Raw genomic sequence first — 19,705 nt, forward strand, 5'->3', positions numbered from 1 at the left:
AGAGAAAGATTAATAGGCTCATAGAATTTTTGGTCTGAAGGAGTTAAAATCACCTACTACTTACTAATGCAGGGAAATGGACTTGTGCCATTTTCAACAATATAAATAGAAATACATATTTTAGGTTAATCCTTAAATAACTAAACATTTAAATATATGAAAATAATGGCTTTCTAGTCCTTTTTACTGACTAAGGCTCTAGGAGGGAATTTTACCATGGCTGGGCCTCCGTAGTTCTGGAGAAACATAGAAGCTTAACAAACAACCCCTCGCTCTTTTTCTCCATTCTATAACTCACATGATGGGACAAATCTTCTATTTTTCAAAGGAAAATTTGAGAAAAGTCATACATTTAATTCAAATGATTTGGGAGGAAGCATGTGGAGTAGAAATTAGAAGAAGTTGAGAGTTAGCAGATTTTTATTTGGTTCTAGCCCTGTCTATAACTGTGTGGTTTACGAGATGTAAGCTCCATGAGGAGATGGCCCAGATCTGTCTTAATTCATCGATGTACACCCGATGCCCAGCACAATGTTTGGCACATATAATAAATGCTCAATAGACTTCTGTTAAATAAATTAATACATGGATTTTCCATGACACTCCTAACTTTTCTATGTTATAATATTGGTAGAGCAACCACCAAAACCTCAGTGCCTAAACACAAAAAATGTTTATTTCTCACTCCTGTTACCCTCTAAATCGGGCCAGTGAATGGGGATAAACATCTCTGCTCCACAAAGTCATTCAGGCACCCAGGCTTCTACCAAGTGGTGGCTTTACCATCCCCTGGGGCTTTGGACTCCTCTACTGGATTCTGTTCATCTAGGTGGCAGGCAATAGAAAAGAAAGAAATGTGGAAAACAAAGGATTGTATGCAAGGTTTTAGCAGCCAGCCCTGGAGGGGGATTCTGCCATATTCCATTGGCTAGAACTCTGCCAGCCCACTCCGATAACCGCAAGAGAGCTAGGAGTTGTGATCTAGTGGCATGCCCTGGAAGAAGAGGAGAAACTCAAATACTGGTGAGAGATTTGTCTGCTTTACTCTCTGAGCCCCAATTTCTTCTTCTGAAAGGAAGAATTAAAAATTGCTATTTGCCAGCACTTTATGAGAATTTAATGAGGCAATAAATGTGGAAGTACTTGGTAAAGTTCTAATTAAATGTTAGCTATGAATATTCCTGGGTAATTTGGTCCCTTTACCTCTGCATTTCATCTGTGAAATGTGTAGGCTGAAATGCCCTCTAAGAATCCTTTCCAGCTCCAAAATGCTTTGATTCTGTGGTTCTTTTAAACATTCAGGAAACAAGTGCCTTTCCAACATTGTATTAGTGTCTAGGATAAATCCTTTAGGATCCTACACCTGACTGGACAACCTGGTCCTCCTGTCCCCAACCCTCTTTCAGGCTATTTTTACTCAACATAATCTTTTTGAGAGTATTCCATGTTGCTATATGTTCACTACTTTTCATTGAGTATGAATACACCACAATTTATTTATTCGTTCTCTTGCTGTAATAGCACCCATGTTGTGTTTGAGACATAACCTGCTTCTATCTTATCTCATTTTAATTCTGTCTATTCCAATTGGGTAAAAGATAATCTTTGCCATCCTCTTGCATCCACCAGTCCAGACTGCTAGATTTCTTAATTTTCAGAAGAAAATTGTAGATGTGGAGAAGAGAACCTAAGAAAGGGTTTGACACATTTGAAATATTAGAAACAAACATGATTACTTTAATCTTTCCTTGAAAGATTCTTTGTAATACAAGCATGGTTCAATCTATCTCCTTTGCCTGTGGGTTCCTTAGTTCTCTTACAAGTTTCCCAGGTTTTTTTTCTCTAGCTAAATTTCCTTTGCAACCCATTAACAACTATTCTGTACAGTTCCTAGGGGAGGCCAGCCAAGGGGAAGTCTGAATTCTCCTATACTGAGCACAGGTGAGGGGCTGATATGCATTGATGCTTAGGGATGTTCTGGCTTGTAGGTCACTCATGTAAAGTAGAGGAACCCATCTAACTACTTCCATTCCTGCCTCTCCGTATCCTTCTCCACACCACCGCCATGTGGTTCTTTTCACATTGCAAATATGATGTCATTTTCATGCCTAAAACACTTTAATGTGTGTATAGTGTACTTTTAACAAAACTTTCACATATATTATACAAATAATACAATGCACCTATCTTCAGTACAGTTTGAGTTTTGATAATTGGATATGCCAGTGAAAACACAACCCCAAACAATGTATAGAATATTTCTATCACTTCAGAAAGTTCCCTTGCTTTTCTTTTCTAGTCATTTTGCCCTCTGCCTGCCCCTCACACCCCCAGGCAACCATGATCTGATTTTTATCACCATAGACTAGTTTTGCCTGTTTTGGGATTTCATACAAATATAATCACACAGTATGGACTTTTTTTAATGTCTGGCTATTTTTACTCAACATAATCTTTTTGAGAGTATTCATGTGGTTCTATGTTCATTCCTTTCAATTGAGTATGACTATACCACAATTTATTTATCCATTCTCTTGTTGAGGGACATTTGGATTGTTTCCAGGTTTAGGCTATTTTTAGGCTGCTATGAATATTCATGTTAATTCTTTTGGGGACATACGTTTTCATTTCTCTTGGGTAAATACCTCAGAGTAAAATTGTCAAGCAGTAGGGGCCTTCAGCTTCTAAACACTCATTTACAATGAAGACCCAAACCCTGCATGGCCCTGATCCTTTCTCTGGAGTCGTCCTGCATGCACCCCACTTCTACTCACTCTCTGAACTTCAGCTCCGCTCTTCATGCTTTTCCCTCTGCCAGAAATGCTCTTTTCCAGCCCAGTTGCCCGCCTTCCGCAGGAAGGTAAATCCCTCACCATGAGCGTTCACGGCTCTGTGTTCTTGATGCCTCAGCACTTCCTGAGCCTGCAGTTTTATACTTCTGGACACGATTACTTGTTTAACGTTAGCCTCTTACTCAACAGCAAGCTGCACGAGGGCAGTTATCGGCCTGTTTTATTCACACAGCACCTTGACTAGTTCCTGGCACCTACTAAGCATTCAGTATGTTATTGTTGGATGAATGAATAAGCCTTTCCTTCACCCTACCACAGATTCTGTTCTGTACTTTGGAAAAACATCTTTCCAGAGAAGAAATTCTGTCCTTATCATGGATTTCTCCACAGCCTTGACTCAGCTAGAGGGAAAAAGCAGGCAATCAGGGATGTTCAGGCTGCCTGACTTCCAGAAAAGAGAAGAGTTTGAATTTTAATCTTAATAGGTCTTGTTCTTAGCAGACCATATATAAACAAAATTCCTGCTACAGGGGCTTCGATTCAAATAAGACAAGAAGACAACGCCATTAGCGGATATTCCACCTTGGACTAGGCCAAGTGGACTGGATCCTGCTTTTGTTTGTTTGCCCTAATTTTTCTTCTTACCCACCAAGAACTGGGGGTGGGGATAGGGGGTTCTCAAAATGGCACTGGTTTTCTTGGAAAGTAGGAATTTTTCTCAGTAGAGAGTCAAGCAACGAAATTCCAGAAAAAAATATTAGGATAAAATTGTATGCAATAAAATTCTATTTATATTGAAATGCTCCTCCATTAGGCTCTTTTACTACTTAACTGGCCTGAGCTGAGATGCTGATGAGCTACGAAGGCTCATTTACTCAATGTGCTGTTATTGTGAGCAAGGCTATTTAGAGATGTCTTTAGCTACGTATCCTCCTCCCTACTCCTCCAAATCCCAATAGCACAGTAATGAAGATGATTACTGCAATCTTACATACCTTCACATGACTTCGTATTTTCATGGATGATTTCTTCCTGGGTTGACTTCTTGGCTGGGAGTAATAGTAATCTGCAGATGAGTGTGTGGATGGTTTCTTCTTGAAGTGTTTTGCTTTTGCAAAAAGAATGCAGAGTATAATACTAAGTGAAATAAGTCAGACAGAAAAAGCAGAGAAACATATGGTTTCACTGATATGTGGTATATAAACCAAAAACAACAAAAGAACAAGACAAACAAATGAGAAACAAAAACTCATAGACATAGACAATAGTTTAGTGGTTACCAGAGGGTAAGGAGGGTACGGGGTGGAAGATGAGGGTAAGGGGGATCAAATATATGGTGATGGAAGGAGAACTGACTCTGGGTGGTGAACACACAATGGGATTTATAGATGATGTAATACAGAATTGTACACCTGAAATCTGTGTAATTTTACTAACAAATGTCACCCCAATAAATTTAAAAAAAAAGAATGCAGAAATGTGATCCTAAGAATGTGAGTGTAGTACGGAAAGGACTGACTGCAAGTGTTCAAGAAAACAACGTTCATCTTATCACCACCAGATGACTTTTATTGCCACCAGCACATGAAATTATTTTAGGACTCAGCAAATCTCTACAGAAGGAATAGAATATACTCGCCTGTCTTTAAATAGGGATGGGTGATTCTTCACTTGAAGAGGAATTGAAGAAGTCCAGGTGATAATATGCATTAGAAAGTCTGCCAGAATATTTAACAAGAAACTTCAAAGCGTTCATACCCTTTGATCTAGTAATTCCTCGCCTAGATATCTGGCCTGAAGAATCAATCATAGATACAAATGAGAGTCTGTTAAAAGGAAGGTCATTGCCACATTATTTACAATGAGAAGAAATTGGAAATGGTCTAAACATTTCACAAAAAGAGAATGGTTAAATGAATTCTGGAGCCTGCTTATCATAAAGTATTATGATATTAAATAATGTTTGCAAAGACTATTTAATAATATAGGAAAATTGTCCTAGTGAAAGAAACACATAGAATAGGGTCTGAAATATTATAGGCTCTCAGTAAATATTTGTTCAATCAATACATAAATGGATTATTTTTAAAACCAAAAAAATGACTTAAAAACCTGCCAGAAAAATGAATGTTAACATTTGAAAAAGTAGTTCACACTTTTAGAAAGGCATTTTACAGGGGGGAAAGAAAATGAAAACAATTCACCCCTACACACCAAGCCTACCCATTCCGCCAAAAAACAAAACCAAAAAAAAAAAAAACTCCACAAAAACTTGATTTTGAAAATAGGTTAATGGAAGAACTTTTTTCTAGGACACTTTAGATGGAGACAGATTCCATGTGCAATAATAGGGGTGCTTTACTCGAAAGTGAGATTCTGTTAACTTAATAGTTCTTGAGCACTGTTTATGTGTGCTAAAATTTTGCTGAGATGTTGATTTGAGGGAGTTTTCTAATTTAAAGGAATTCTGTCCTTTTACTGTTTTGTTAGGTGGAGAGTTGGAAATATTTCTACCTCATTAAATAGCTTACGTTCCAAAAACCCAGACAGAGCACCTGGCACGTAAGTCTGATTTTTACTCTTGCTCTCTAAAATTAAGACTGGCAGCTGTGGGCATTCTTGAAAGTGTTTGCCTGGTGCATTTGAGCTCATTTTTTAAAACTGGCTTTTTGCCAATCCGAACTCCAGCTTCTGATACTTAAATAGAAAATTCAACTGAATCATAGATAGAAGAATGTGTGTCTGGGGTGTGTGTGTGTGTGTGTGTGTGTGTGTGTGTGTGTGTGTGTATGTGTGTGTGTGTGTGTAGGGAGATGGTGAGAAGAGGTACAGAAAAAAAACCAACGAAGAGATGTGGGTTGGAAGCCATACTCTGAGCCAAGGGCTGTACTTGATAAGGGGAATTTAGGGGTCCACCTACAAGAGGAGTGTTTCAAAACTAAGATCAGGACATCAAGGTCCAAAGTCAGCCCTAGAAATCTGTGGGTTCTGAAGCAAATGACACTGTGCTTCACTGTGGGGGAAGACCCAGCTTTGGAATGTGGAGGGAAGCATTATCATTTGGGGAACCCCTTTAAGTAAAGAATACAATTTTCGGATAAAAATACTGTAATAAGATATGACAGTACTTAAGAAATATGTACATACATCCACTGATCCCCACTATGTGTATCCCCAAGCCAACTTCCCTTTAGCCAGATCCCATAACATCCAAGACCTCACCAAAGCTCTCTGACACAAAGGAGATTGTGATGGAAGGAAAGTCTGAGAGCAAAAGCAGAGGTCTCTACTGATTGTGGTTAAAATGTCTTAATTTTGCAAATTTAACAAAAACATGTGCTGTTGTGAACGCCTTGTTAGGACCCCTGCTGGGGCCTGTAGCTGTTAGGGGCTTTGAAACTCAGCTTTATTCACTTCCAGGTAACCCCCCTTCTGACTGTGCTGGAGGCTCAGGGGAAGTCCAAGAGAGGACTCAACCCAGAGCAGTGCTGAGTGGGTTCTTGTCTCCGCACTAGAGAGCATCCAAGAGTGAGACAGATGCAGGAAAGCGAAAGTGATTTATTGAAAATGAAAGTACACACTTGAGAGGAAAGTGTGGGTAAACTTAGAGAATTTGTGGCCCCTTAAGATGTCACGATCAAGGGTTTTTGATTCCTCCTGGGAATTGGTGATGTCCCATTGACGTGGTTCAGTCATCTCCTCCCCCTGGGGAGGAACCCTCCATTTCTCACTTTTTCTTCCCTTTATGGCTCCTCCGGAACTGTCATGGCATCAGATGCATGATGGGAGTCCTAATAACCACAATGTAAATGAGACTATAATGACGTTATAATTAGCTAAAGGTAAGGTCCTGGTCACAGGCCTCAGCCTAGCTGGAAGAAACTGGTTCTTGTTTTTCTCCAGCTGCAGGGAGTGGATACATTCACTTGTTATTTGTATAACCTGTGAGGCACCTCACCTTGTACCCTGGAGGGGGTTGTTAATTTCCTAAACTATCTATTTTGCCTCATAACCAGGCCCCACTCCTAGCATTTTTCTACAGATTAAATCAGACTAAAGTTAAAGGCAGCCAATGGGATGAATAGAAGGCAGAAACTATAGAAAGGTCACAGTGGGGACTCATCACATACATTCCTATTCCTTTGGCAAATGTTGAGCTCTGAGGCTCGGAGATGATGAAAGACGTGTTAGATATTCTGGAAAATACATAAAGGAATATTGAGGCTGAAGATCAGGCCTCCAGATGTAAGCATTAGCACCAGCTGGGAAGCCAGGCTCATTCCACCAGGGGAGAAGAGAAAGGGTCTCAGGAAGGTAGAGGAGTTACTTGGAGATGAGAGAGCTGGACGATAGTGCCTTGTCCAGGTGCCTTAGTTTGGGGTCTTCAAGGAGTGCTCGTGACTGGGCACTCTTTCCACCTGGCAAATGGGGAATTTATACCATGTTTCTCGGTAGAGTGGGCTACACTCATGGGGGAGAAAAAGTCAAGGTTGCCTTTTGGGTGGCCTAATGAACCTTAAGTACTGAGGCAAGCCACGGGATTGGGAGTGAGTGGTTGATAGAGGATATACTTACTACTCCAGGAATCCCCGAGGCAGCAGTAGCAGAAACAGGAAGAGCATTACATGGGAATTGGCACTGGATGGATGGAAGTGAAGGCGGGGCAGGGAGAACCCTTGAATGAGATATAAGACCAAACCATTTAGGTCAATTAAAAATACAAGCTTATCAAACAATGCGTATTTTATAAGAACACACAGAAACAGAAGGATGCAAATTCAATACATTAGAAGGGCTGCCTATGGGAGAGGGATAGGAGTAAGAATGAGGTTTAAAAGGGAACGCATTACTCACTCAGTCCATAATAAACAAGAGAGGGAGCATGAAAACAAAAGAACACTCCAACAGCAATGGGAGTTTTTTGTGAAATGGGGAGATTCCCAGTAATTACACTGGGTGGGATCTGCATGGAGCAGTTTCAGACTCCAGTGGTCCCAAGGTTGTAGGGCTTTAGGAAACAAGGGCTACCCAAGTTTGAGAACAGAAGAGATTTTTTTAAAACTGCTTCATAGTTTTGGGGTAAATGATACACACTTTTGTTTTTGTAAAATATGCAAACAAAACAGATTATTAAATGACTTTTATCCCTGTAAAGTACTTAAAAGAATGCGTAACATATAAGAAGCTCTCAATAAATCTTAAAAAAATAACCTGAAATTCCACCACCCAGAGATAACCACTACTAAGATTTCGGTAAATGTCCTTTCTATGAAATATGTCAGTTTACTTATTCAATTGTACATAAACGATATTAAATTCTACATAATGTTCTGAAACCTGATGTTTTTGTATAACACGATACTGTAAAGATCATTTCATATCTAAGAATATAGACCATCCTCCCTATTTCTAAAGTTTAGGCTGTATTCCATTATATAGATGGTTAGGCGTACCTCATTTTATTGCACTTCCCTTTACTGCACTTCACAGATGTTGTGCTTTTTTACAGACTGAAGGCAAGACCCTCCACCAACAAAGAGATTACGACTTACTATATTGTGATACTTTATTGTCGTGATAATATTGTCGGGAACCAAACCCACTGTATCTCCAAGGCTCGCCTGTACTATAATTTACGTAACTTGCTCCCAGCTGATGGACATGGAAGCTACTTCCAATTTTCATTATTACATATAAAGTTGCGGAGCACCCACATATACCCACCATTTTGTACTTGTTTGAATATCCCCTTAAGGTAAGTTCCTAGGAGTGGAATTGTGGGATCAAAGGGTATGTACATTTGACCTTTTGATACTGCCAAACTGTCCTACAGAACAGTTTTTGGTGTCTGTGGTCCCACTAATGGTGTATGAGTATTCTGTTATCTTCCCACAAAACTGAGTGTGGTTCTTTTCAATCTCTGCACACCTGTTGGGTGAAAAATACCTTATTGTAAATTACATTTGCTTTTAAAAAATTAGTGTGATGGTTAATTTTATGTGTCAAGTTGGCTAAGCTGTGGCTGCTATGGCACCCAGTTTTTGGGCTAATACCAGTCTAGATGCTGCTGTGAAGGTATTTTTTTAGATGAGATTTTAGATGAGATTTTTTTAGATGAAGGTAGGTTTTGAGTAAAACAGATTAGCCTCCATAATGTGGGTGGGCCTCATCCAATCAGTTGAAGGCCTTAAGAGAAAAGACTGAGGTCAACTTTTCCCTGAGTCGCCAGCTAGCTGCCCTCCTGCATATTTTGGACTTGTCTGCCCCTACAATGGCATAAGCCAATTTCTTAAAATAAATCTCAATCTCTCTATATACACATATCCTATTGGTTTTATTTCTCTGGAGAACCCTGACTAACACAATTAGTCTGTTTATTGGCCGTCTGTATTTCTTTTCTCTTCATTTCTTTTTGAAATTTCTTTTCTTTCCTTCCTTCCTCCCTCCCTTCCTTCCTTCTTTTCTTGCTTCTTTCCTTCCTTCCTTCTTTCCTTCCTTCCTTTCTTCTTTCCTTCCTTCCTTCCTTTTTTCCTAAAAATTATCTCCTTGCCCTTGCCTAAGTCTCTTATTTTAGGCCCTCTGTTCATGCCTGATATGATGCAATGTGACCTGGGGACCCCCAAAGTGAGGAGCTCTGGTCTATACTCCCCAATTTTTTGACTAGGTACTTGGACTACAAGTGAGGTTATGCAAATATAATAAATAGACTATAAATAAAGCCAAGTAATTGAGAATGCTGCTTTGTTAAGGGAACTTATTTTTAAAACCGTCCCTCCTTTATCTATCAGTTAACAGCTGAACACAGAATTTCCTGTTGTTTCTTTTTTTCCCCCTCCTAGCAGTTGATGTCATCAGAGCCATCTAGAAGAACAATTTCCTACAGTGATGGGCATTCTGCGATGTCATTGGGATTACAAAAACTGGCAAGGAAATTTGCTATCAGCACTTATTACCGGAAATTAAAAGGAAATTAATTTTAAGCTTTCTGGGAAAGGAGCTGTTCAGTGAAACAAACTTTTTCTTAATTTGCTATACAAAGAAAGTCTGTTCTCTGTCTGCCAGAGAGAGAATGGCCTACAACTTCAAGATACTAAATAAACAGGGCCGCTGTAAGAGATAGATAATCCTATTTTGGTGAGCTAAGTATCTGTGCCAATATGGTACCTATCTCCATACTAGATAGGCTGGTGACTGGACTATTTTTCAAGAAACCAGAGGAAGCTTTGAAATTTTCTACTTTCTATATCTTTGGTCAGATATGTTAAGCAGGGTTTACTGCCCACCCCCTATTACAATGGAAGCAGGATGTACTAGTTTTCTGCGGCTGCTGTAACATGGTATGACAAGCTGGTGGCTTAAAACAACAGAAATTTGTTTTCTCACAGTTCTGGAGGCCAGAAGTCCAAAATCCAGGTAGAATTGGGAATCACATCTGATCTCCACTGAACAGGGAGAGGAAGTGGCTACAAATAAGAGCAATACTATTGCCAGAAGGAGGGGAACACATGCAGCTAGGCAGGCTCAGACACCAAATGAACAGTGCGGGAGAAAGACAGTGAGTTCAATTTAGACATGCTGAGTTATGACATAGCTGGTGAGAAACCTAGTAAGTGGGGATGTCCCCTGTCCATTAAATTTGGTAGCAGGTTTATCAATTTTGACTTCATCAAGAATACTTTCAGTGGTGTGGGGGGCAGGAGGACCACTGAAGGGAGCTGAAGAATTAATGGGATTTAGGAAAGTTGAAATGGGGATGGTCAGAAGCCAAAGAGAATTAGGGTCTATTTGGGGACATTCTTTGTACTGAGCACAGTGCGCTCATGCAGCCTTTTAGGACCCAAGACCCTAAACCAGGAGCTTTCAAAGGCTGCTACCCGGACCAGCAGTATCAGGCAGCTGGAAACTCATCAGCAAAGCACATTTTGGAGACTCGCCCAAGACCTACTGAATCAAAACTCTTGGCACGCTGAAAAATCTATGTGTAACAGGCCCCACAGGTGATTCTGAGAACTACAGCCCTGGGAGTCTGGAGGGATCCGTTTTGATAGAACTGGTGGTGCCATCTGTCTCAGGGAGGCGTATGTGCGTGTTGTTAACACATTTGTTCTAGCTGGGTCTGCTTGGAGCAGCGAGTTTGGTTTGGGGTGTGGTTTGGGGTGGGCGGTGAGGGTGTTGGGCCTAAGGGCATGAATTTCTGCAAAGCAAGCAAACGTGCAAAAGGACAGGTTCCTTCCCAGAGCAGGATCCCCGCGGCTGGAGTATGAAACACACTTGTTTTGATCTTTCAAGCAGATCAGCAGTTTGACATGTTTCCATTCCAGCGACTCGCTGCAAGGACAAGGCTGGTGTTCAGCTGAGCTGTCACAACGTGGCATTTCTCACAATGTTTGCACAGCCCTGGGAAATGTTAACCAGAAACTTGGTGTGCTCTTTGACGTCAGTCTTTATGGTTGAAAACCTTTCTAAAATGGATCTTTTTGCCATTTTAGAGACTAACATCCATAGTATTTTAGAGAATAATATCCAAAGTAGCAAAGTTGTGAAAGATATATTGTCTTTACAAAGCAGAGTGGGTTTAAGATGAGTTCTCCAATAGTATTACTCTTCCTTGCGTTCTGATTTGCTTCCTTGAGAGGAAGATTTTGGGATGGATGGAGTTCCTGCTGACGGCTAGGATTTACCTTATCTATGGCAGGCTGTTATGCATCTTATTTCCCCTTAATAGCTGCACATGAAAGTCATCTGTCCGGTGGGCAGATTACAGGAAGTATGGCACAGTGAAAACTGGATGAGGGCAGGGCTGGTTACAGTTTTTATCTCTAAAACCTAGAATTATACCAGCACTCAACAAACATTGAATGAATGAAAGAACATGATCATTGTAATTCAATTTTTAATCATTCTAGAATCTATAGGTCTCAGGGTTACTATCTGAGCATTAATTCCCCTATCTGGGACCATAAGGATAGCCCATGTAGGCAGGACTGGTTACATAATTTGCAGGGGCTGGTGCAAAATAGAAATGCAGAGCCCCTTATTCAAAAATGAGTAAAAACTTCAGGACAGCGACAGCAGAGCACTAAACAAAGTACAGGGCCCTTCCAAGTGGGGCCTGTGCTCCTACACAAGGCCCACGATGGAGAAGCTACAGGTAGAATGTGGGATGAAATCATCCTAATCCTGGTAACTTCTGGAAATAGCTTTAAATTTTCTTTTTTTGCAGAAATCCTTAAAATGACCTTTTAATGTAGTTATTTTCTCCTTTTCCATGAAAGAGAAGGGCAATATCAAAATGGAGGGTATCTATGATAGGATCATTCCAATTCTTCTCTCCCAACTTGGAAAGCATGTTGCCATGTTGCTCTACAGTGCCTCCCACTGGAGAGACCAGAGGATTTTCCCATCCGTTGATGTTGGACTTGGCATATGACTCACTTTGGCCAACGGAGTGTTAGTAGACATGATGTGAGCAAAGACTTTAAATGTACTCCTGTAGTTTGGCCTGGCCTTTTGTCCTCTCGCATGAGAACTGTCCTGGGTAGCTGCTGGTCCAAGGACGATGAGAGACACATAGAGTAGACCTGATCCATATCTGCAGCCCAAAGCAGAGCTGCTCCAGCTGCCCCACAGACCTGTGGAGAACAGAAAAAGAAATGCTTTTGATGAGCCACTGAGATTTCAGAGTCACTTGTTACACAGCATTCACATAGCTGTGTGATAGCTGTGATATCTGACTAGTGAGGCGTCCTTCAGGTGGATCTTAGCAAACAGATTTTCCGTGGTTTTTTCAAACTTTAGGAATGCTGAGAATAATGAAGGTGAGGCTAGAGAAGGAATCAAAATCAATGTTGAACACTGATGTACAATGCGCATGCTCAAATCTAGCCAACAAGCACCAAACAAACTTTGCTAAGCAAAGTGCTACTGAACAGTGCCAAGCTGGGTATCATCAAAGAGATCTTCTTTTACTTATCTTTTTCTTCCTTTCTTTCTTTCTTCCTTCCTTTCTTCTCCTTCTCTTCCTCTTCCTTATTTAGATTTTGCAACTACCACATGTAGCAGCAGAAGCAGCAAGAGGAAGAGGCCTCGTTGTTAGGAATACCCCTCCCATGTTTTGGCAAAGGTGGACACAGCAGCTACTGGCAAATCAACCCTGGCAGCAGGGAAGGCCATTGCAATATGAGAAAAGCTCACAGAAAACACTCAAGGGCTTGGGGAGAGGCCCTGCTCCTAACCCATATTTGGAGGAGATGAACAGTGATTAGCTCTTGGACTTTTCTAAGAATTCCAGTGAAAGTCCCAAGCCCATCCTTTGAGCTAGGGTTGAGTTGGACTAACCCAGAAGATGTGATCCAAGAGTGAAAAGGAGAGGTTCCCTGTGGCAGACAGAATAATGCTTCCAACCCCATTACAAAGAGGTCTATATCCTAATCCTGAGAAACTACGAATAGGTTACATGGCAAAGAGGAATTAAGGTTGCCAGTCAGCTGACCTTAAACTAGGGACATTATCCAGGTAAATATAATCACCAGTGTCTTTAAAAGTGGAAGAAGGAGGCAGAAGAGGGACAAGAGAGAGAGTAGCATGAGAAGGACTTGGCCTGACATCACGGGGTTTGAAGATGGAGGAATGAGACTAAGAGCCAAGGAATGTGGGAATGTGTAGAGACTGGAAAAAGCACAGAAACAGATCCTCCCTGTGGACCTCCGGGAGGAACAGAGCCCTGTGACACCTTGACTTTAGCTCAGCGAGACTGTTTGGGACTTTTCACCTTCAGAAACATGAGATAATAAATCTGTGTTTCTTAAACTACTAAGTTTATGATGGTTTATTATGAAAATGATAGAAAACAAATTCATTCCTCAACAGAAAACTAGAGTGCTCTTACCAAAACCAAGGGCGAAATGCTGGACAAACAAATAAACCAGAACAGAGGTGTAGTGAAGACTTGATCTCTGTGGCTTCTTATTTCATCACTCTCTGGATATTTTCTGACAGAGACAGAATTTACTTTATGAAGCATGCGGATAGTAGTGTGCACCTGTTCCAAAAGCCAAAGCTCTTGTACCTCTGAGCAAGAGCAGAAAAGCCCAAGAGTGCTGCCTCAGAAAGCACTCCAAACAGGTTCGAAACCTGGTTCTTTCACTCACCTGCTGGGTAACCCTGGGTAAGTTGCTTAACTTCTCTGTGCCTCAGTAAAACGAGGATCACAAATGTCTATCTGAAGGAGTTTTTATGAAGATTAAGGATGTTAATACATACAACAAAGAATCATTACTGGCATATAGTTAAAACTCAATAAATGTTAAGAGTTGCTATTATGACTAATACTACTGGGTCGTATCTGTAGTGATCAGTAGTAACCTTGGGTCTGGAGCCAGACTATGTGGGGTCAAAGCCAGCTCTGTCACTTAGAACTTTTATGCTTGGGCATGTTATTTAACATTTACAAGGCCCAGTTGTTTTCTTTTTCTTTATTGTAAAATAGGAATATTAAAGTTACCTACCTCAGGCTGGCCCCGGTGGCTCAGGTGACCGGAGCACCTTGCACCTAACGAACCCTGAGGTCACTGGTTTGATTCCCACATGGGCCAGTGAGCTGCGCCCTCTACAGCTAAGATTGTGAATAATGGCTCTCCCTGGAGCTGGGCTGCCATGAGCAGTGGAGGTCAGCGTGGGCTGCCATGAGCTGCTAGGAGTGGCCAGTGGCGAACATGAGTGGCTGGCAGCCAGTGTGAGTGGCCGGCAGCCGGCGAGAACTGCTGTGAGTGGATGACCGACAACTGACAACTGACTACCTCAGCTCGGGGGAGTGCAAGGCTCCTAATACCAGCATGAGCCAGGGATCTGTGTCCTACACAACTAGACTGAGAAACAACGGCTTGAGCCAGAGTGTGTGGGGGGAGGTGGAAAAAGGGAATAAAAAGTTATCTACCACATAAAGATGTGAAGAACTGGAACAGTGCCTGATACATCCAATAAATGTCATTTATCATCACTCTGGATGATTAATAACTAAACAACCAATGCCATGAATGCAATGGCATCTCATGGGACAAAAGAATCATGGGAGTTACAGAGAGCAATCCCAAAGATGGTATTGATTTCCTCTATCAGGAAATCAAATCCTGGTAGACCCTGGGTGCAATGCATACATAGCATATTAAAAGAAAGTGGTAGAATGAGTTATCAGAAACGCACTATAAGGAAAGACTCGTAAAAGAGATGTGGAGAAAGCCCACGGCTTCTCTTTTCTCTATATTCTGCAATTATGGAGGGCTGTACTTGGCATTGCTTTTGATTCAGTGTTTTTACACTTTGTAACATAGTCAGAACATTAGGTTAAGGTACCTTGCCATTTTCCTATTCAGAACAGTCCTCTCAACAATACCAAGAATTCCCACTTTGGTAGATAATGACAAGAAATATGACAGCCCGCTTGTAAATAAGCAAATCATTTCATGGCAACAACTGATTTGATAAAAACATTGTGCTTCTTCTTCATGTGAACTCACACAAGGAACGAACCAATCCAATTGGAAAAAATATTTGTTTTATCTTTGCCACATTTATTTACTCTTAGGGACTGGTTAACTTGATCGGACATAGAAATCGGGAAGAACAGAAACTCTCAATGCACTGACCCGCTCTCTTTATCTGTGGCATCAGGCGGAAAGAGCCTGGTGAGGAGTTTCTTGAAATCCTTTGCCCCCATCTTCAGGGAGAGAACTAAACTGTCCATGTGCCAAGTTTTGGAGGTGGGAATGCAGAATGGGAGTTTGAAAAAATAAGTTAGTCGTCTAACAATCCTCCCTAGCCATGCAAATAATTTTAAAATATGAAATGCTCATGCCACAAAATTTACTGACAATTTTATATGTGCAGGGCACCTGTGTAGGTGTTACAGGAAGGCGACGATATGGATTCAGTCTCAAGGAACTCCCAGGCACAGGACTCTCAGAAAGAACGCACAGACAGCAGTGGGGAGTAGAAAGCTGCAAGCATATTTTAGGGTGGAGTCCCGGGAAGCAGAGCCGGAAGAGGGTTGTGTGCAAGTGCTTTACTGGGGGAGGGCTTTGAGGCTAGGAGTGAGGCAGGACAGGGCACAGAGAAGCTAGCAGAAGTGTGTGCAGCCTCAGCCGGGTTCCACGAGGAGCTCTGGAGAATGACTGGTGACTGTGGCATAATAAAAAGATGTATCTGGTCTTTGTCCCTGGACCCTGGCACAGCTCCCCAAACACATAGAAATTATTATCTTTTGTATGCTAATGAATGAGCCCTGCATGGGGGCCCTAGATAGCTTCAGGAGGGGGCTGGTTACCAGAAAAATCAACCACATGATAAGACCGTTAGAACTTTCAGCCCCACTCCCCAACCTCTGGGGAGGGCAGAGGGGATGGAGATCGAAGTCAATTACCGATGGTCACCGATTTAATCACTTATGCCTATGTAATGAAAGCCCCACAAAACCCCTAAATGACAGGGTTCAGGGAACTTCTAGGTTGGCGAACTCATCCATGTGCCGAGAGGGTGCTGTACCCCAACTCCATGGGGACAGAAGCTCCTGGGACTCTTCCAGACTTCGCCCTGTGTACCTCTTCATCTGGTTATTCATTTGTATCTTTTAGAATAAACTGCAATATTATGTGGAGCACTTCCTAGACTTCTGTGAGCCATTCCAGTGAATTATCAAACTTAGAGGGGTACTTTGTGGGAACGCTGAATTTGTAGTTCATCAGGTGAAAGTGTGGGTCACCCGGGGACCCCATTTGAGGATGGCATCTGAAGTGGGAGCATCTGAAGTGAGTCTGAGCCCTATAACTTGTGAGACCTGATGCCAGCTGACTCCAGGTAGGACACTCAGTGGGTGTTGGAGAAGTGGTTGGTGTCAGGAAAACCACACAAAGCTGCTATAAGGCAGGGCGAGGATGGTGCGTGGAATCATTTCGGGGGGAAATAGGAGGGTCACAAGTGTGCACAGGGTGAGAAAAAGTAGTACAAGGGATACAAGGGTGTGTCTAGACTATGTCTCCTGGAAAGGATATGAGTAACAAATAACATCTTCCTGGAGGTATTCTGAGAGCCGGGAAACCCTTCTTCATGGTCTTAAAGCAGCTGTGCTGGAGAATGTTTTCACCACTGTGCCCTGGGCCCTTCAACTTGGTGTGGGTGCCCGGTGTTTATGAGAGTTTTGCCTGGTCTGCCCTCTCTTCTCTGCCAGACAACCTGTTAGTTCAAGTACAACCTCCTCACCTCAAATCAATTCTGCAAACATTTAGGGAACGTCATTTCTCTGATGGGCATATGCGCTAGGAACGAGGGAGCACACCATAAATAGCTATTGTTGTTGTTTACTAATAATCTTCTTAGAATGTTGACCTAGAGCAACTTACTTGCCTTTCGGTATTTCAGTTTCCTGACATGTAAAATGTGGTAATAGTAGGGTCTCCATTGAGGGGTTACTGTCAAGTCTAAATGAGTTAATATATCAAAATACTGAGAAGGAGGCTGGCATATATTAAGTACCTAATAAACATTAGCCAATATCATTATTATTATTAACATAATATAACAATGCAATATTAAATTATAGTATACTATGTATTATATAATATTATGATATTATAATAATAATACTACAGCTACCACAGTGAATAAGACAGATACAGTCTTTGGTCTTATGGAACTTACAGGCTAATGCAGAAAACAAGAAATTATAATAGAATGGAGAGTTTTACTAATATTCCCAGTAGTAGAGGAACATTCAGGAGAGGCCCCGTACCAGGCTTGGGGGTTATTGAAGTTTTCCTAAGGGAAACAATGGCTTAGCTGAGACCTGAAAAATGATTAAGAGAGTTTCATACATGGGAGGGTTGGTGGGGAGGGAGAACACTTTGGGCAGAGAGAGACTCCTAGCACTGTACAGTCAGCCGGTGAGAGAAGAAGGGCTTAGTGGAGAAGTGTGGGACACCCGAGGTAGGGCATGCAGACCTGGTAAGAGATGACAGGCATTTGCACTTGCTCAGAAATGGAGAAATCACTGGTCCGGCCCTTGAGTAGCTCCTACTTAAGTGGGAGAGATGGACGTAAAAGAGATACTTTATTATTTTTGTTAATTATTTAATGTAATGGGAGATAGAAGAAGAGGACCCTGCCAGCGGAAGAGAAAGGAGGGCTTATGGCAAAGGCCCAGATGCAACGCACAGGGACACTTCCTGTTCCTAGGCACGCCCTATTGCCTTCCGTCTTAGTTTCCTTTGGTGGAACAACATCCTTCACCAAGTGAGAAACTTGAGTGTAATCCCCGGCGCCACTTTTTCTCTCACCCCTCACATTCAACCAATAGCCCCCCCAAGTCTGTTACCTCTAACTGCCCTAAGTGAGGGCTTTACTGTTGTCAAGGGATAATTTCAACCACCATGTCTGCCTATCTCACTTTGCCCTGATCAAATTCACTTTTCAGACCATGACTGCCAAGGTAGTCTCTCCAACATGGAAATCCAGCTTTTTCTCTCTCTGGGGCAAAACTGTTCAATTTCCACATCACCTTGTTCTTCCCGAATTTCTACCCACCCACAGAGGTAGCATGAGCTAATAATGAATGTGTGTGAAATACCTTCAGCTCCTCTGGGGAAATATGAGTGCTATTTTTATTTAGTTTTTATTGATATATAATCAACATATAACATTGTGTAGGTTTAAGGTGTACAACATATTGATTTTGTACATTTATATATTGCAACATGATTCTCACCATAGCTTTAGCTAATACCTCTGTCCCGTCTCATAATTGTCTCTTTTTTTTTCTTTTGTAGTGAGAACATTTAAGATCTGTTAAGTGTGCTATTTTTAAACTTGGTTTTCATACTAAAGGTAGGTCAGTATCTTTTCTTATCTGTAGTTTCACTGAACCTGAACTCTTCTTTCATGAATAACCTGAATTAAGGTGGGGAGGTGTGCCTAGTCCTATCAGCTGTACGAATAAAAAAAAAAATCATTGTCACCCTTTTTGTCTTCCCAGGGTGAGCGCCATACAAATGCCAAAATGTGGATTAGAGGAAAGAAAAGTCATTCAGTGATGGAGTCTTTCATGTACACTGACTCCTTAGCCTGAATAACGTAAGATTCCAGCTTCCCCCCTTCTTTCTCCTTCTCCAAGGTGGTTCTTTTCTAGTTTTACTTTTTAAAGAATCAGGTTTATTGGGGAATAATTTACATAAAATATAATTTATTCTTTTAAAATGTATAATTCAATGCATTTTGTTGATTGTATACAGTCATGTAACTGCTGCCTTAATCAAGATATAAAATATTTCTGTCAATTCTGTAAGTCCCGTTATGATCCTTTGCAGCCATTCTCCTCACCTACCTCCATTTCCTAGTACCTGATCTGTTTTCCAGAATCTCACATAAATAGCATCCTATAATGTGTAGGCTTTTGCGTCTGGCTTCTCATGCTTAGCATATTGCTTTTGAGACTAATTCATATTGTTGCACGTGTCACTAGTTTGTTCTTTTTTTATTGCTGAGTCTTATTCCATGGTCTGGATGTAGCACAATTTGTTTATCTGCTCACCTGTTGGTGAACACTTGGACTGTTTCCAGTCTTTAGTTATTATGAATAAAATTATAAACACTCATGTGCGTCCTCTTTTAAAATAACAGCTTTGTTGAGATATGTTTACATAACATTATCTTTTGGAGAACAGAAATTTTTAATTTTGATGAGGTCCAGTGTATCAGTTTTTTCTTTTGCGGTTTGTGATGTTTGTGTCCTATCTAAGAATAGATACATGAGTTCATTTTTGTCACATACACATCAGGAGTGGTATTGCTAAATCATATAACAAGTGCATGTTTAACTTTATAAGAAACTGCCACGGTATTTTAAAGTGGTTTTACCATTTTCCATC

At 41.2% G+C, this 19,705-nt stretch overlaps 1 protein-coding gene across 6 annotated transcripts in view; it reads left to right on the forward strand.

The window, feature by feature from the left end:
- The window catches only part of MRPL42 (mitochondrial ribosomal protein L42), a 70,737-nt gene extending 51,306 nt beyond the window's left edge, over positions 1-19,431 (forward strand). The window contains exons 6-10 of one of the 6 annotated variants that reach the window (XR_013994094.1): positions 5,283-5,354; positions 8,302-8,547; positions 12,830-13,959; positions 18,608-18,665; positions 18,814-19,119. Coding sequence is in view for 4 of the 6 variants with exons in the window: in XM_081061170.1 (XP_080917296.1) it covers positions 5,283-5,354; positions 8,302-8,547; positions 12,830-12,851 (340 nt within the window). In the remaining 2 variants the exon portion in view is untranslated. Of the gene's footprint in view, positions 1-5,282; positions 5,355-8,301; positions 9,115-9,631; positions 9,744-12,829; positions 13,960-18,607; positions 18,666-18,813 lie in introns of those variants that run through there. The other 5 variants (XM_081061171.1, XR_013994095.1, XM_081061170.1 and 2 more) reach the window with 5 other exon arrangements.
- Positions 19,432-19,705: the final 274 nt, after the last annotated feature.

Source organism: Rhinolophus hipposideros, assembly GCF_964194185.1.
Source record: "Rhinolophus hipposideros genome assembly, chromosome: 9".
Classification (NCBI taxonomy): domain Eukaryota; kingdom Metazoa; phylum Chordata; class Mammalia; order Chiroptera; family Rhinolophidae; genus Rhinolophus; species Rhinolophus hipposideros.